The 13240-nt window shown below is 43.0% G+C and overlaps 2 protein-coding genes across 2 annotated transcripts; both read right to left on the bottom strand.

Annotated features, from left to right (window-relative positions):
• Positions 1 to 3097: 3097 nt before the first annotated feature.
• LOC132132712 (trace amine-associated receptor 13c-like) lies at positions 3098 to 4286 on the bottom strand. The gene has a single exon (XM_059545202.1). The coding sequence runs from the start codon at positions 4160 to 4162 to the stop codon at positions 3098 to 3100; it is 1065 nt and encodes a 354-aa protein (XP_059401185.1). The 5' UTR covers positions 4163 to 4286.
• Positions 4287 to 11754: 7468 nt separating this feature from the next.
• On the bottom strand, positions 11755 to 12783 carry LOC132132655 (trace amine-associated receptor 13c-like). The gene has a single exon (XM_059545116.1). It carries the CDS (start codon positions 12766 to 12768, stop codon positions 11755 to 11757), a length of 1014 nt encoding a protein of 337 aa, XP_059401099.1. The 5' UTR covers positions 12769 to 12783.
• Positions 12784 to 13240: the final 457 nt, after the last annotated feature.

Raw genomic sequence — 13240 nt, 5'->3', positions numbered from 1 at the left:
GCGGTTGGTTATGACTGATCTTGGATCTGCAAGTTTTGAATCGGGCCCTCCATCGGCTACCGTTCAAAATGTTGACACAGAAACGCATTTTCAGGTGCGTCCGTCCCCAAGATTGGTTTGCAGCGATCGACCTGAAGGACGTGTACTTTCATGTGTCCATCCTTCCGCGCCACAGACCTTTTCTGCGGTTTGCGTTCGAAGGACTGGCATATCAGTACAAGGTCCTGCCCTTCGGGCTTTCCCGGTCTACCCGTGTCTTCACGAAAGTCACAGAGGCAGCTCTCGTTCCTCTCAGAGAGCAGGGTGTTCGCATTCTCAACTACTTAGACGATTGGCTGATACTAGCACAGTCTCGAGATCAGTTGTGCGAGCACAGGGATGTGGTGCTCCAGCACCTGAGCCTGTTGGGCCTTCAGGTCAGCTGGGAAAAGAGCAAACTCTCACCGTGGCAGAGGATCTCTTTTCTCGGTATGGAGTTGGATTCGGTCGAACAGACAGCATGCCTCACAGAGGAACGTGCTCAGTCGGTGCTAGCCTGCTTGAATACGTTCAAGAGCAGGACAGCGGTCCCACTGAAACTCTTTCAGAGGCACCTGGGGCATATGGCGGCCGCGGCGGCACTTGCACCGCTCGGCTTATTACATATGAGACAGCTCCAGCACAGGCTTTATGGCTGAGTTCCGAGGTGGGCGTGGAAGCGCGGCACTCACTGGGTCCAAGTTACACTGGCCTGTCGCCAAACTATCACTCTGTGGTCAGATCTTGCATTTCTCTGGGCAGGGGTGCCCCTAGAGCAGATCTCCAGGCATGCTGTGGTTTACACGGATGCCTCCACCACCGGCTGGGGGGCCACGTACAACGGGCATGCAGTCTCAGGGGTTTGGACGGGCTCGCAGCTGCATTGGCACATCAATTGCCTAGAGTTGCTAGCAGCGCACCTTGCCTTGAACCGTCTCAAAGGTCTCTTATGAGGCAAGCATGTGCTGGTCTGAATGGACAACACTGCGACTGTTGCGTACATCAACCGACAAGGTGGTCTGCGCTCTCATCGCATGTCGCAACTCGCCCGCCACCTCCTCCTTTGGAGTCAGAAGTTTCTGAGGTCACTTCGTGCCGTTCACATTTCAGGCCTGCTCAGTCATACAGCCGACGCGCTGTCTCGAGCAATGCTCCCGGGAGAATGACGACTCCATCCCCTGATGGTCCACCTGATTTGGAGGCAGTTCAGAGCTGCTCAGGTAGACCTGTTTGCTTCTCCAGTATGCGTTTCCCCCAGTGAGCCTTCTCGCACAGACACTCTGCAAAGTCCGGGAGCAAGCGCTGCCCCTGGAGGAGGCAGACCCAGCCCTGGCTTTGCTTTGTCCCGTCCAAGCATTAAGGTGCTACGTAGACCGGACACAAAGCTTCAGGACCTCAGACCAGCTCTTTGTCTGTTACGGAGGCCGACAGAAGGGGAATGCCGTCTCTAAGCAGAGGATGGCCCACTGGATTGTGGATTCCATAACCCTGGCTTATCAGGCTCAGGATGTGCCCTGCCCATTCAGGTTGCGAGCTCACTCAACTAGAAGTGTTGCATCCTCCTGGGTGCTGTCTCATGGTGCCTCGCTGACAGATATTTGTAGAGCTGCAGGCTGGGCGACACCTAACACATTCGCTAGGTTCTATAGCCTTCGTGTAGAGCCGGTATCCTCCTGTGTTCTCACCTCAAAAGGGTAGTGGTACTGAGAGGCCCCGGTTAGTGTCGGCTTGCTTAAACTGCTGCAGAGTGTCCGTACTGTAGACCCTGTTGAGATCCTCCATCACCCTAAGTAGCTGGACGCGGCGGAACATCCGGCGCCAGGCCTTCATGATGTATCCGTGAGAACCATAGAAGGGTGGGTTCCATATTGAGACCTAAGCGGTACTCGTATGTGTATAGTCCACGGTATAGCCTTAGAGCCCATGTTTCCCCGGCAGACTTCTGCCTTCCCAAGAGGGTTTTTAATCACCTCAAATTTCTCTGTATACTCCTAAACGGATGCTATATGTGTATTTGCCTCCGAGACCTCCTTCCGGAAGGATGGGGCTTCCGCAGCGTCCCGGTTCCAAGCGGACCGGGTATGTTTTCCCAGTGTTATCCAATCTCACCTAGTGAGGTAGGGCTTTGACAACGGTGAGTGGAGCTGCTTGTTCTGATCCCCGGCCTACACCTAATAGGGGCGCAGGCGGCTCGAACTGGGCACTGGAAGGGGCAACACCCATGGCGCTTTGATAGGGATCCCATATTCGTCGGTCACCGACGTGGCGTCGAGAGTGACCGACTGAAAGGGAACGTCTCGGTTACGTATGGTAACCCTCATTCCCTGAAGCAGGGAATGGAGACGCCACGTCCTGTCGCCATGGTTGCTGTACCGCCGCTGAGATGCCAGGTCCCTGGCTCGGCTCCTCAGCGAAAAACTGGAATGCATTGCACCTGCTGCCTTCTTATACTCACTCAGTGATCAGCGGCCGCTGGAGGCAATAATTGCAGGCCAATGTGCATTGGCTCGTTTAGTTTACACTCAAAGTAGATTGGTCTATCGAAGTGTTATCCCATATTCGTCGGTCACCGACGTGGCGTCTCCATTCCCTGAGGGTTACCATACGTAACCGAGACGTTTTTAATGATGCTGAACTTTTTTCTATTTAAATATATTACTGTTTCAACATTTCTATTACTTTGTCCATATCTTGGAGTTTCTTTTTTTTCACAGAAGACTCTAGTATTGCCTTATCCGTGAAGTATACATATCATGCTGCTTTGGAACTCAAAAAAGACACATTAGACATTGTTTCATTAAGCGTTTACATTAATCTTTTTCTGTGAATTGTAAGTTAAAGGTGACAGAGACCATTACATTATGTATATATAGTCTTGGAACAACACATGGGTGGGTAAATGTTGACCATGTTCAAAAATTTGGTTGAACTTTCCTTTAATATTAAGTTTTGTTTTATGTGTAATTCCTAGACCTGAACACAGGAATACATTTCATGTGCTATCATTTTTGGGCATTGATCTCATAGGTTGTGATCTAAGTAAAATAAAATAAAACAAATATATCCCGACTGTAAATCGTTAATGACAGTCTGTAAAAATGTCCATCATAGAGGATGCTGGCTGAAGAATTCTAAGAGTTAGAATGTGTTTAACTGAAATTTTAAACCAGCTGTAAAATAAAGCATAGACAATAGGATTTAGACCTGAGTTTATATGAAAAGTCCATGTTAGAAATGTCAATGTAGTGGAAGAGATTGCTGTGTTTTTTGTTAGAGAACAGATGTAGAATGGAATCCAGCAAAGTAGATAAGCTGTCACAATGATTCCTAATGTCAGAGCAGCTTTGCTCTCAGATTTCCTCCTCACTGAAATGTCCACTACACATGTTACACCATAGATTTGAGAGTTAATAACTTTTACTTGCCGTTGCACAACATAAAATATCTTCAAATATGCAGTAATGATCACAATACAAGGAAATAAAAAAGAAACGATCAAATCAATAAATCTCCAAGCAGGTGTAATCAAAACAATACACTGGCCGTAACACAGTGTTTTGTCTGACATATTAAAATATCCATTACTTATTACAAAGCAAATAATGTAAACTGAACAGCAAAACCAGCAGAGACAGATGCTTATTAAAGTTTTAGTTGTGGTCATTTTCTGTGGGTAGAGTAAAGGGTGACACACAGCCATATAGCGATCCACAGCAATTAATACCAAATTACTAAGAGATGTAATAAGGAGCAACCTAACGATGATCACAAACAGTCCACAGTAAGTGTCTCCAAAGTACCAACATGTCTCAATTTGTTTGATGCCCTCTATGGGTATTACAATAAGTCCAACAAGCATGTCGGCCACAGCTAGAGAGAGAATGATCAGGTTGGTTGGAGTGTGAAGCTTCTTGAAGTGAGAGATGGAGATGATCACCAGCAGGTTCAGAAACACAGTCCATGCTGACAGCAATAATACAAACATATAGATGAAATTATATTCAAAACTGGAGCGTTTTCCCTTGGTACATGATGAGTTGATGGCAGGAAAGCAGTATTGAATCTCATGATCCTCTGTCTCATAGGCCATGAATGAGTCTCCTCCTGTTAGAAGTTTGTTCTGCTCGCTGTACTGTGCTATCATTTATATAGTGTCTGGATCAGATGGAACAACCCATTTTCCACCCACTTTGATGCTGCACTATTTTATAATCATTTTCTTCCCTCTTGATATGATGGATACACATAGTCTAAGATTTAATCATTTTTTAAATATAATATAGTAATTTAGAATAACATTACATTTACATTTTTTTATTATTATTTTTCCTTCAGTTTTCCAGCAAGGTCTCATTGAAATAAAATACATTTCACATAAAACTTCACAAACGTACACGTCCCAAGATAAAATTATATATAACCAATGCAAAACAATAATCATAAATCAATAAATTAATTAAAATAAGAACATGGTTAATTTACATAAGTTCTAAGCGGCCATGCAATATTTTTTTTTTTTGCTATTTTCTCGTTATAATGACTTAATTTTCTCGTTATCTCGACATAACAAAAGTTTTTTTCTCGTTATCATGACATGACGGTTTTTACTGTTGCTATAGTAACCAACTAAACTTTGACAGGCATCTGAACAACCATGCAGGTGCTCTTACTGTAGCCTATTCGCTTGTTAAGTCTGACGTCACGTAGCAGCGCTTCCGTGTCCAAACGCTCTATCAGTTACCACCAGGGCTTAATTTGTGCCGGAACAAGCCGGATCCAGATCCGGCACCTCCGAAATTGGATCCGGCACCTCATTTTGGCGCATCCCCCTCCTCCAGGGGTGGCGTTTCCGTATGCCAGACAGATATGTGCCGTGAAAAATTTACCAAAATTCATATCTCTATTATAATTCGTTATTATTATTTTAAATCAGAGAGTTTTACAAATATTTCACCAATGATAAGTATTTAAAGGATTTACTTGTCAGTAAAACTTCATTAGGCCATTGGATCCTCAAGCTCTCGCGAAACCTCGTCACTCCCCCGCCTCCACTCGGATTGACACGCGCACAGCCTGGAGGAGACAGATCTCCGCTTATTTGCAAAGCAAGGGTAAACAAATAAATGTTTGAATAGTAGCTACATCATTTTCTTTACTCAAACACGATGTCTGTAAAGGTTAATTTCTTTGTGTGTTTGAAGACTGGAGAAGTAAGTCTTTTGTCATCTAGCCAATATACTTTTGTATGTTTTGAATATCCTGTGCATAAGCGCTTTATCGTTTATATCATGAGACATTGGGCAAGTTTACTAAACAACAAGAAAAACTAAGCACCCATATAGCAACAATAAACGTTATATAGCCTGTAAAAGGTGATGATAGCATATAATGCGCTGCACTTTCCTCAGATGTGGACCAAACACAGATCTCCTCATTCGCCGACCAAAGACCTTGTTATTTCCATTTGAGCTTGTTTTTTATATAACCTGATGTTAATTGCACGTGTCTGATACAACACAAACACTAATGACGCAGTGTTGTTTAATTATAGACCCCCCCTTTCTTTCCTCCCCCCCCCTGTATTTTAGTAGAATGTGCCATGAAACTGTTTTATTTGTCAACAACCATTAGACATCATATTGTGTGTATTTGGTTGCTTAAACTCAACAAACTACGACAATAATTCTTATATAATACTCGCGAGTCTGCTTTTACGCCCGAGCTTTGGATGTGACTGAGGGCACATAGCCTAATACAGCATGTGGAGCGCCCGAGTACCAAATGGCTTAAAGGAGCATTTCACCCGTGGGAACATTGATCTTCATTGAAAGTGGGTCATATATGTAGTCGAAATCTGTTAAAACTTTCGAATTTGGTGCCTTTTTGACCGAGTTATTACAGAAAGTAACTTTAGGGCTCATTTGTATGGAAAACCACAACTCCCACAATGCAACACATTTGCACAGCTCCACAAGCCACTCCCACTAATCCAGAACAGCGCTGTTAGGCTGTTAGGCGATATTGTCTACAAGACATTGAGGACACAGTTAGCGATGTATGGTATTTACGTGCCACAGTAGTAAACAATGCCACAGTAAGCTTTTTGTGCATTAAAAAAGGTACTGCACAAACAGTTTACAGTTGACGTTACGTAACTTATTAACCGGGAATCATTTCGTGATAATAATGCTTGAAGAAATTGTGTACATTTCACGAAATGAATAATAAATAAAATTGAAACACTTATTTTACAGTTAAACGTCCATTTGTCCCTGCAGGCTTCGGCTGGTGTTTCCAGTTTACCTTCGGAATTCTGAAATATGTCTCCAGGACGCCTCTGTCCATATGCGGGGCGAAACTAGGATGGTTCACAACGCAAACATCCATGTCCTTGTCTGCCTCAGACATTTCTTCGAGGAGAAATTGGCATCTTTCAAATTCTTGCAGCAGACGGACTCGAGCTCTGTGTCCGTAGGCGCACAACGAGAGCACAGGCACCACCAGTCCGCACCAGCTCGAGCACGCCCGGGCTCCTCGGACGCGACAGGCAGGTCTCCGGCCTCGGCTGCAGCCGCCGCCTCCTGTTCCTCCATGAGCCTCAGCTGCTCTGCGCTATATTGTGGCTCGTATAGATAGCCACGAACATCCGTTTCGAGCAACAGACTTTGAAAATCCTCTTCTTCCATATCATGAGTTGTTCCTCCAGCCATTCTCGTAAATCTGACTCCATAAGCGCTTGTTAGCTTAGCTACATAGCTTCCAAACAAGATGGCGGATTTTAATTTTCGTTTCTGTAAGTTTAGTCCCACCCACTGATCTGTAATAGGCCTGTAGGGTGAGTGGGTCCCATCCCCTGGAATAATAATAAGCTAGTGTCTGTAGTCTCTACACTTTTCAATGAATTTTGACTTCCTGCTTATTATGATGCAAAATGACGATTTTTACGTCATAATAAGCAGGAAGTAAAACACTTAAATCCTTATTTCTCCCATCTCAGGGAAAAACAAAGGAAAAATCCATGATCATTATAATATATGACTGGGTTTCTAACAATACAAAGCTAAATGCAAATGGGTGAAGTGATCCTTTAAAATACTTAAAAAGTGTGCAAATTATAAATTTTCGTGACAATGCAACAATTTACCCGATTAGTCAAGTCAAGTGACAGTTCTGTCAGCTGTCCTAATCGAAATGCGAGTGAGTCTTATATCGCAGCTTGCAGCAGGACGCTGAAGTGCAGACAAGATGCGCTGATATGAAGCACGCTCCGAGAGAGTTTGTGGTTTCGAATGACTGATTGAATCTTGTTTGTGTGGATTTATTTTATTATTTAAATCTACAAGCTATGTGGAATAAATGCAGGGATTGACCTCATTATAAACTTGAAAGCTGCGAGAATTATTAAAACTACAGAAATGTAGGACCTGATTAAATATAACTATTACACAGAGATTTGAAAAATAAAATTCCACAACTTTTTCAAAATGTTTTTAGGCCTAGAAATTGTTGTTTTAAAATCGCATGACATTTTCGTGACCTTACAGACCCTAAATGCAACTGGTGCACGCTCTTAAAATCACTTAAACTGGTCCAGCAATGTGTTTGCGCGAATGTTCCGTTACCTCTCCCTCTTGTAATCACATGCCGGATCCGTTACCCCGCTTTGTTCCGGGACCTCGCAATTTACAAATTAAGCACTGGTTACCACGAGAAAAAGACAAAAGGTGCTAATATAAACTCACAATGTGATAGAATACTAGCGAAAAGGTTATAATCTTAACCTTTAACTCCATACCGCAGTCCCAGATAGCCAGACAATGAAAATATAAATATAAAAAAATATCTAAAAATTATTTGTGTTTGGGACGCTATGAGCATGGAGACTGTAGTGTATACCGTAAGTTTGAAAGCGTTTAGCTTAAATTATTAATTTGAATAAACAGTGCTCATAAACGGCTGCTAAGGTCGTATTCTCAAGTGAAGCGAGTTGAGGCTTGGACCCGGAAACAAAGCTTCTTACGTCATCACTTAACAACCAAATATTTCAGCAAATTTTGCTTCGCCTATAGGTAATAACGTCTACAATACATAAATAAAGGCTGGCCAATCACTGTTGATTTTTCCAGAGACAGTACACCAAATGTTTAGTTTTTGTAATTAACATTTCAAAACAACACCGCAAACACAGGCTGAGCGCCTTCAGAAGGATGCAGAACTATTCTAAGATCTTTTAGAGCTGCTTGGTTTAAACTCACTTTTAATTTTCCATTTATTTGAAAATAGAGTTATATATAATTTGTAATTTTTAGTATTCATTATATGCTGTGACAGATATATCATGTGCGTTACAAGCTTCTGTTTGAAAAGAGCGTTGTACATGTAGTGTATGTGTGCAGAAAAATGAGTTGAATTAGCATGTGCACTTTACATATACATCACATTTCTCATCAATGTGGTTAACAATAAAGATTAATAATTAGGAAAAGAAGTACATCACAAATAGCCTACTAAATCCCGTCCTACTGTAGATAAACAGAACATCTCCGCTTATTAACTAACAATCATGTGCCTAAAAGAAGCACACATAAAGAGATATTTGCAAAAAGAATGCAGTGACGTCAACCTTGGTTTTAATAAGCAGTTATTTTATGATCCAGAACGCTTTGGTGAAACTCATGCATCTAGCAAGAACGTCTTGGTTACGTATGTAACCCTCGTTCCCTGAAGGAGGGAACGGAGACGTTAAGAATGGGATTTTGCCCGAGAGCCCAATCACCTTCGAGTGGTACAAAACGAGCCAATGGTACACAAAGTACCTTGGTCTGCGGGATTTGCATCGTGAGCTCCGCCCCACAGAGCGGGTATATAAGGAGCAACGCGAGCAACTCGCATTCAAGTCTTCGCTGAGGAGGCGAGCCAGTGACCCGGCCGTTCAGCGGAACAGCAATGTGGCAAGGGGACGTAACGTCTCCGTTCCCTCCTTCAGGGAACGAGGGTTACATACATAACCAAGACGTTCCCTTTCAGTCGGTCACGTTCGACATTATGAATGGGGTCCCTTACAAAATGCCACATGGCTGTCTTTCAGCGACCCGTGTGTGTGATAGCACCCTGTCGTGAGGCCAGCATGAGTGAGGACCCATAACTTATACAGAATACACTGGATAGCATATTCCAGCTGGACATATGCTATCAGTCTGCCTGCCCGTGGGAGGACTTACAGAAGGCAGGTATCCACCCAGGTGGTGATACATAAGAACTCTGAGGTACCCAGCCCGCAGGGTGGAAGTTTCAATGACAGAGCTGGCAAGGGGCTTGCCAAGGGAAAGACACATACTGTGGACATACACACGTGGGATTGCCCAGAAAGGGGAATCACAACACATGGAGGCACCTACTCCCACACAGGGCTGACCAAAGGGCATGTACACAAGTGTTGGACATTAACAGTGCTGGAGGAACCCAGGGTTCTGACTGAGGAACTCACCTGAGGGGAATAGCGCATCCATTCAGTCCGCGGAGTGGAATGGCGCAGCAAGCGGATTGACACTGAGCAGGTCCTTACTGGCCCGAAGGGGCGAGTACCCGGGAGGACACGGGCTCTACACGGAGATTATAAAATCTCGCGATTGTGTTAGATGTTGCCCAGCCCGCAGCTCTACAGATGTCTGTTAGCGAGGTGCCATGCGCCAGCAACCAGGAGGAAGCTACACTCCTAGTTGAGTGAGCTCTCACCCCTAGGGGGCATGGCAGGTCTTGAGCCTGATAAGCCAGGACAATAGCATCCACTTTCCAGTGGGACAACCTCTGCTTGGAGACAGTCTTTTCCTTCTGCTGGCCTCTGTAACAGACAAAGAGCTGGTCTGAGGTCCTAAGGCACTGAGTTCTGTCCACGTAGGTGCGGAGCGCATGTACTGGACAGAGCAGCGCCAGGGCTGGGTCTGCCTCCTTGCCTCCTCCAGGGGCAGCGCTTGCAAGTTCACCACCTGATCCCTAAAAGGAGTGGTGGGAACTTTGGGCACGTACCCAGGCCGGGGTCTCAAGATAACATGAGAGTTAGCCGGCCCGAATTCCAGGCACGCTTCGTCAACTGAAAATGCCTGCAGGTCCCCGACCCTCTTCACCGAAGCCAAAGCCGTCAGGAGCGCAGTTTTCAAAGATAAAAACTTAAGCTCAACTGAGAGCAAGGGTTCGAAGGGAGCCCTCTGCAGTGCTGATAGAACTGCTTGCTCGTCCTGCTTGCTCTGGTGTTTGGGAGCCTGGTTAGCGCTCCCTAATCCATTTCTCTGGCTAATTCAGATAATTTGACTCAGCTATGCAACTAAGTTCTACAAATCATGCTTTGAGTTTGGGCTGGCATATTCTCATGTTATCTTGAGGCCACGGCTCGGCTATGTGCCCATAATTCCCACCACTCCCTTTGGGGACCAGGTAGGGAACATGCAAGTGCCCTTGGAGGAGGCAGATCCAGCCCTTATGTTGCTTTGTCATGTTCATGCTTTGTGCATATATGTGGAATGCACCCAGTGCTGGATACTCTTTAAGCAGCTCTTTGCCTCTTTCTGGGCAACACTCCAAATGTAATTATATCTGCAGAGCTGTGGGCTGGGCAAACCTAATACCTTTGCATGATTCTATAAGCTCTGGGTGGAGCCAGTTTCCTCCCGTGTGTTGGGTATGAACAGTTAATTTGCTGGAGGTCTGGCTTGCTTGTGTGCCGTTCCTTTAGTTGGATATGAGCGCTTATCTTCTTCCAGTAGGTTTCCTTTTTGGTGAATCCTGGCATTCAGACTTTTACTAGCATAGTAGAAGCTGTAACAGGGAGGGATTAAGGAATATTGAAAGCTTAGATGAATTTTTTTCTTAAATTTTTTTCAGCAGGATGCAGTTAAGTGCTTGTGGAAGAGATTTGTTTTCAGCTATTAATTGAATATTGTCAGGGATTCTGCTGATTGGATGAGGTTGAGATGATCATGTCACCAGAAAGGAACAGTGAACAAAAATGTTTGAAAAACTACCTCAGCTAGCATATATTTATATCGGCTATCGGCCCCCCTGCTTGCCAATATATCAACATCAGCAGTCAAAAAAAAAACTATCGGTCGTCCACTGGTGCGGAACCCATGGCCATTCTGTATGCAAGCATCAATGTATTGAACTTTACACAAGCTGTAACTGGTAGCTATTGCAGACATGCTGCAGTATGAATCATTGCACATGATTTGATAGCACATGTTTTTGAGCATTTGAGCTAATAGCAAGATACTTAAATAAGCATATAAATGCACAGCATACACAAATCCTAGCTAAAACAGTCCATTTTAATGACACTAAACTACTTTCTATTAATACATTTCACTGTTTAAAGAAATAAATGTATTTAAGTTTTATCAACATTTCTTCTACTTTGTTCACATCTTGAAATTTTTTTTTCACAGTAGACTCTAGTATTGCCTTATCCGTGAACTATACAGGAAAAAAAGGCATATTAGGCATTATCTGCCTCAGTAAACATTCATGTTCATCTAATTTTGTTTTGTACAATGAAAGTGGTTTTGTTCAGTGAAATGTTGTAGAGGTCCTCCTGCCTAACCTCTCCTTTACTTTTTAAAAGTGTCAGATTTCTTACAACATGATGGTGAGTAAATGAATGATAAGTTGACATTTCACACATGCTGTAATTTTAAGGTTTTGTTCTAGTTCAAAATAAAATAAAAATTAAATCCCCACTGTAAATCATGAATAATAATCTGTAAAAATGTCAATCAGCGAGGATGCTGGCTGAAATATTCTAAAAGTTAGAATGTGTTTAACTGATATTTTAAACCAGCGGTAAAATAAAGCATAGACAATAGGATTCAGACCTGAGTTTATATGGAAGGTCCATGTTAGAAATGTCATTGTAGTGGAAGAGATTGCTGTGGTTTTTGTTAGAGAACAGATGTAGAATGGAATCCAGCAAAGCAGATAAGCTGTCACAATGATTCCTAATGTCAGAGCAGCTTTTCTCTCAGATTTCCTCCTCACTGAAACTTCCATTACACATTTTACACCGTTCATTTGAGAGTTAATAACTTTCACTTGCCTTTGCACAACATAAAATATCCTAAAATATGCTGTGATGATCACAGTACATGGAAATAAAAAGGAAAAAATCAAATCAATGAATTTCCAAGCATTAGTTATCAAAACAATACACTGGCCATAACACAGTGTTTTGTCTGATGTGTTAAAATATCCGTTACTAATTACATACCAAGTATTGTAAACTGAACAGCATAACCAGCAGAGACAGATGCTTATTAAAGTTTTAGTTGTGGTTATTTTCTGCGGGTATAGTAAAGAGTAACACACAGCCATAAAGCGATCTACAGCAATTAAAATTAAATTACAAAGAGATGTAGAAAGGAGCAACCTAACGGTTATCACAAACAGTCCACAGTAAGTGTCTCCAAAGTACCAACATGTCTCAATTTGCTTGATGCCCTCTACAGGTATCACAATTAGTCCAATAAGCATGTCAGCCACTGCCAGAGAGAGAATAATTAGATTGGTTGGAGTGTGAAGCTTCTTGAAGTGAGAGATGGAGATGATCACCAGCAGGTTCAGAAACACAGTCCATGCTGACAGCAATAATACAAACATATAAATGATATTGTATTCATGACTAGAGCGTTTTCCCTTGATACATGATGAGTTGATGGCAGGAAAGCAGTACTGAGTCTCATGATCCTCTGTCTCATAGGCCATGAGTGAGTCTCCTCCTGTTAGGGAGTTTTTCTGCTCTCCTTACTATTGTTTAATTTATATGGTGTCTGACTCAGACTGGCCTACCCATCTTCCACCCACTCTGATGCTGCATTTACATTTTACATTTACATTTATTCATTTAACAGACACTTTTATCCAAAGCGACTTACAAATAAGGACAGTGGAAGCAATCAAAAACAACAAAAAGAGCAATGATATATAAATGCTATAACAAGTCTCAGTTAGGTTAACACAGTACACATAGCATGGGCTTTTAAATAATATAATAAATAATAAGAAAACAGATAGAATAGAAAAAGAATAGAGCAAGCTAGTGTTAGAGGTCTTTACACACACACACACACACACACACACACACACACACACACACACACCTCACCTCTCCAAGATACTTTGAAGGACCTATCTGATAGGTAAGACTCAAACCATTGAAGTGTGGTTCCTGAGATGC

This window comes from Carassius carassius, chromosome 49, assembly GCF_963082965.1.
Source record: "Carassius carassius chromosome 49, fCarCar2.1, whole genome shotgun sequence".
Classification (NCBI taxonomy): Eukaryota; Metazoa; Chordata; class Actinopteri; order Cypriniformes; family Cyprinidae; genus Carassius; species Carassius carassius.
Note: the sequence above shows the minus strand (reverse complement) of the source record. Positions and strands in the feature narration are given on the sequence as shown.

Coding starts and splice junctions, on each gene's coding strand:
- LOC132132712 (XM_059545202.1), bottom strand. CDS start 4,162: ATGATAGCACAGTACAGCGAGCAGAACAAACTTCTAACAGGAGGAGAC.
- LOC132132655 (XM_059545116.1), bottom strand. CDS start 12,768: ATGGCCTATGAGACAGAGGATCATGAGACTCAGTACTGCTTTCCTGCC.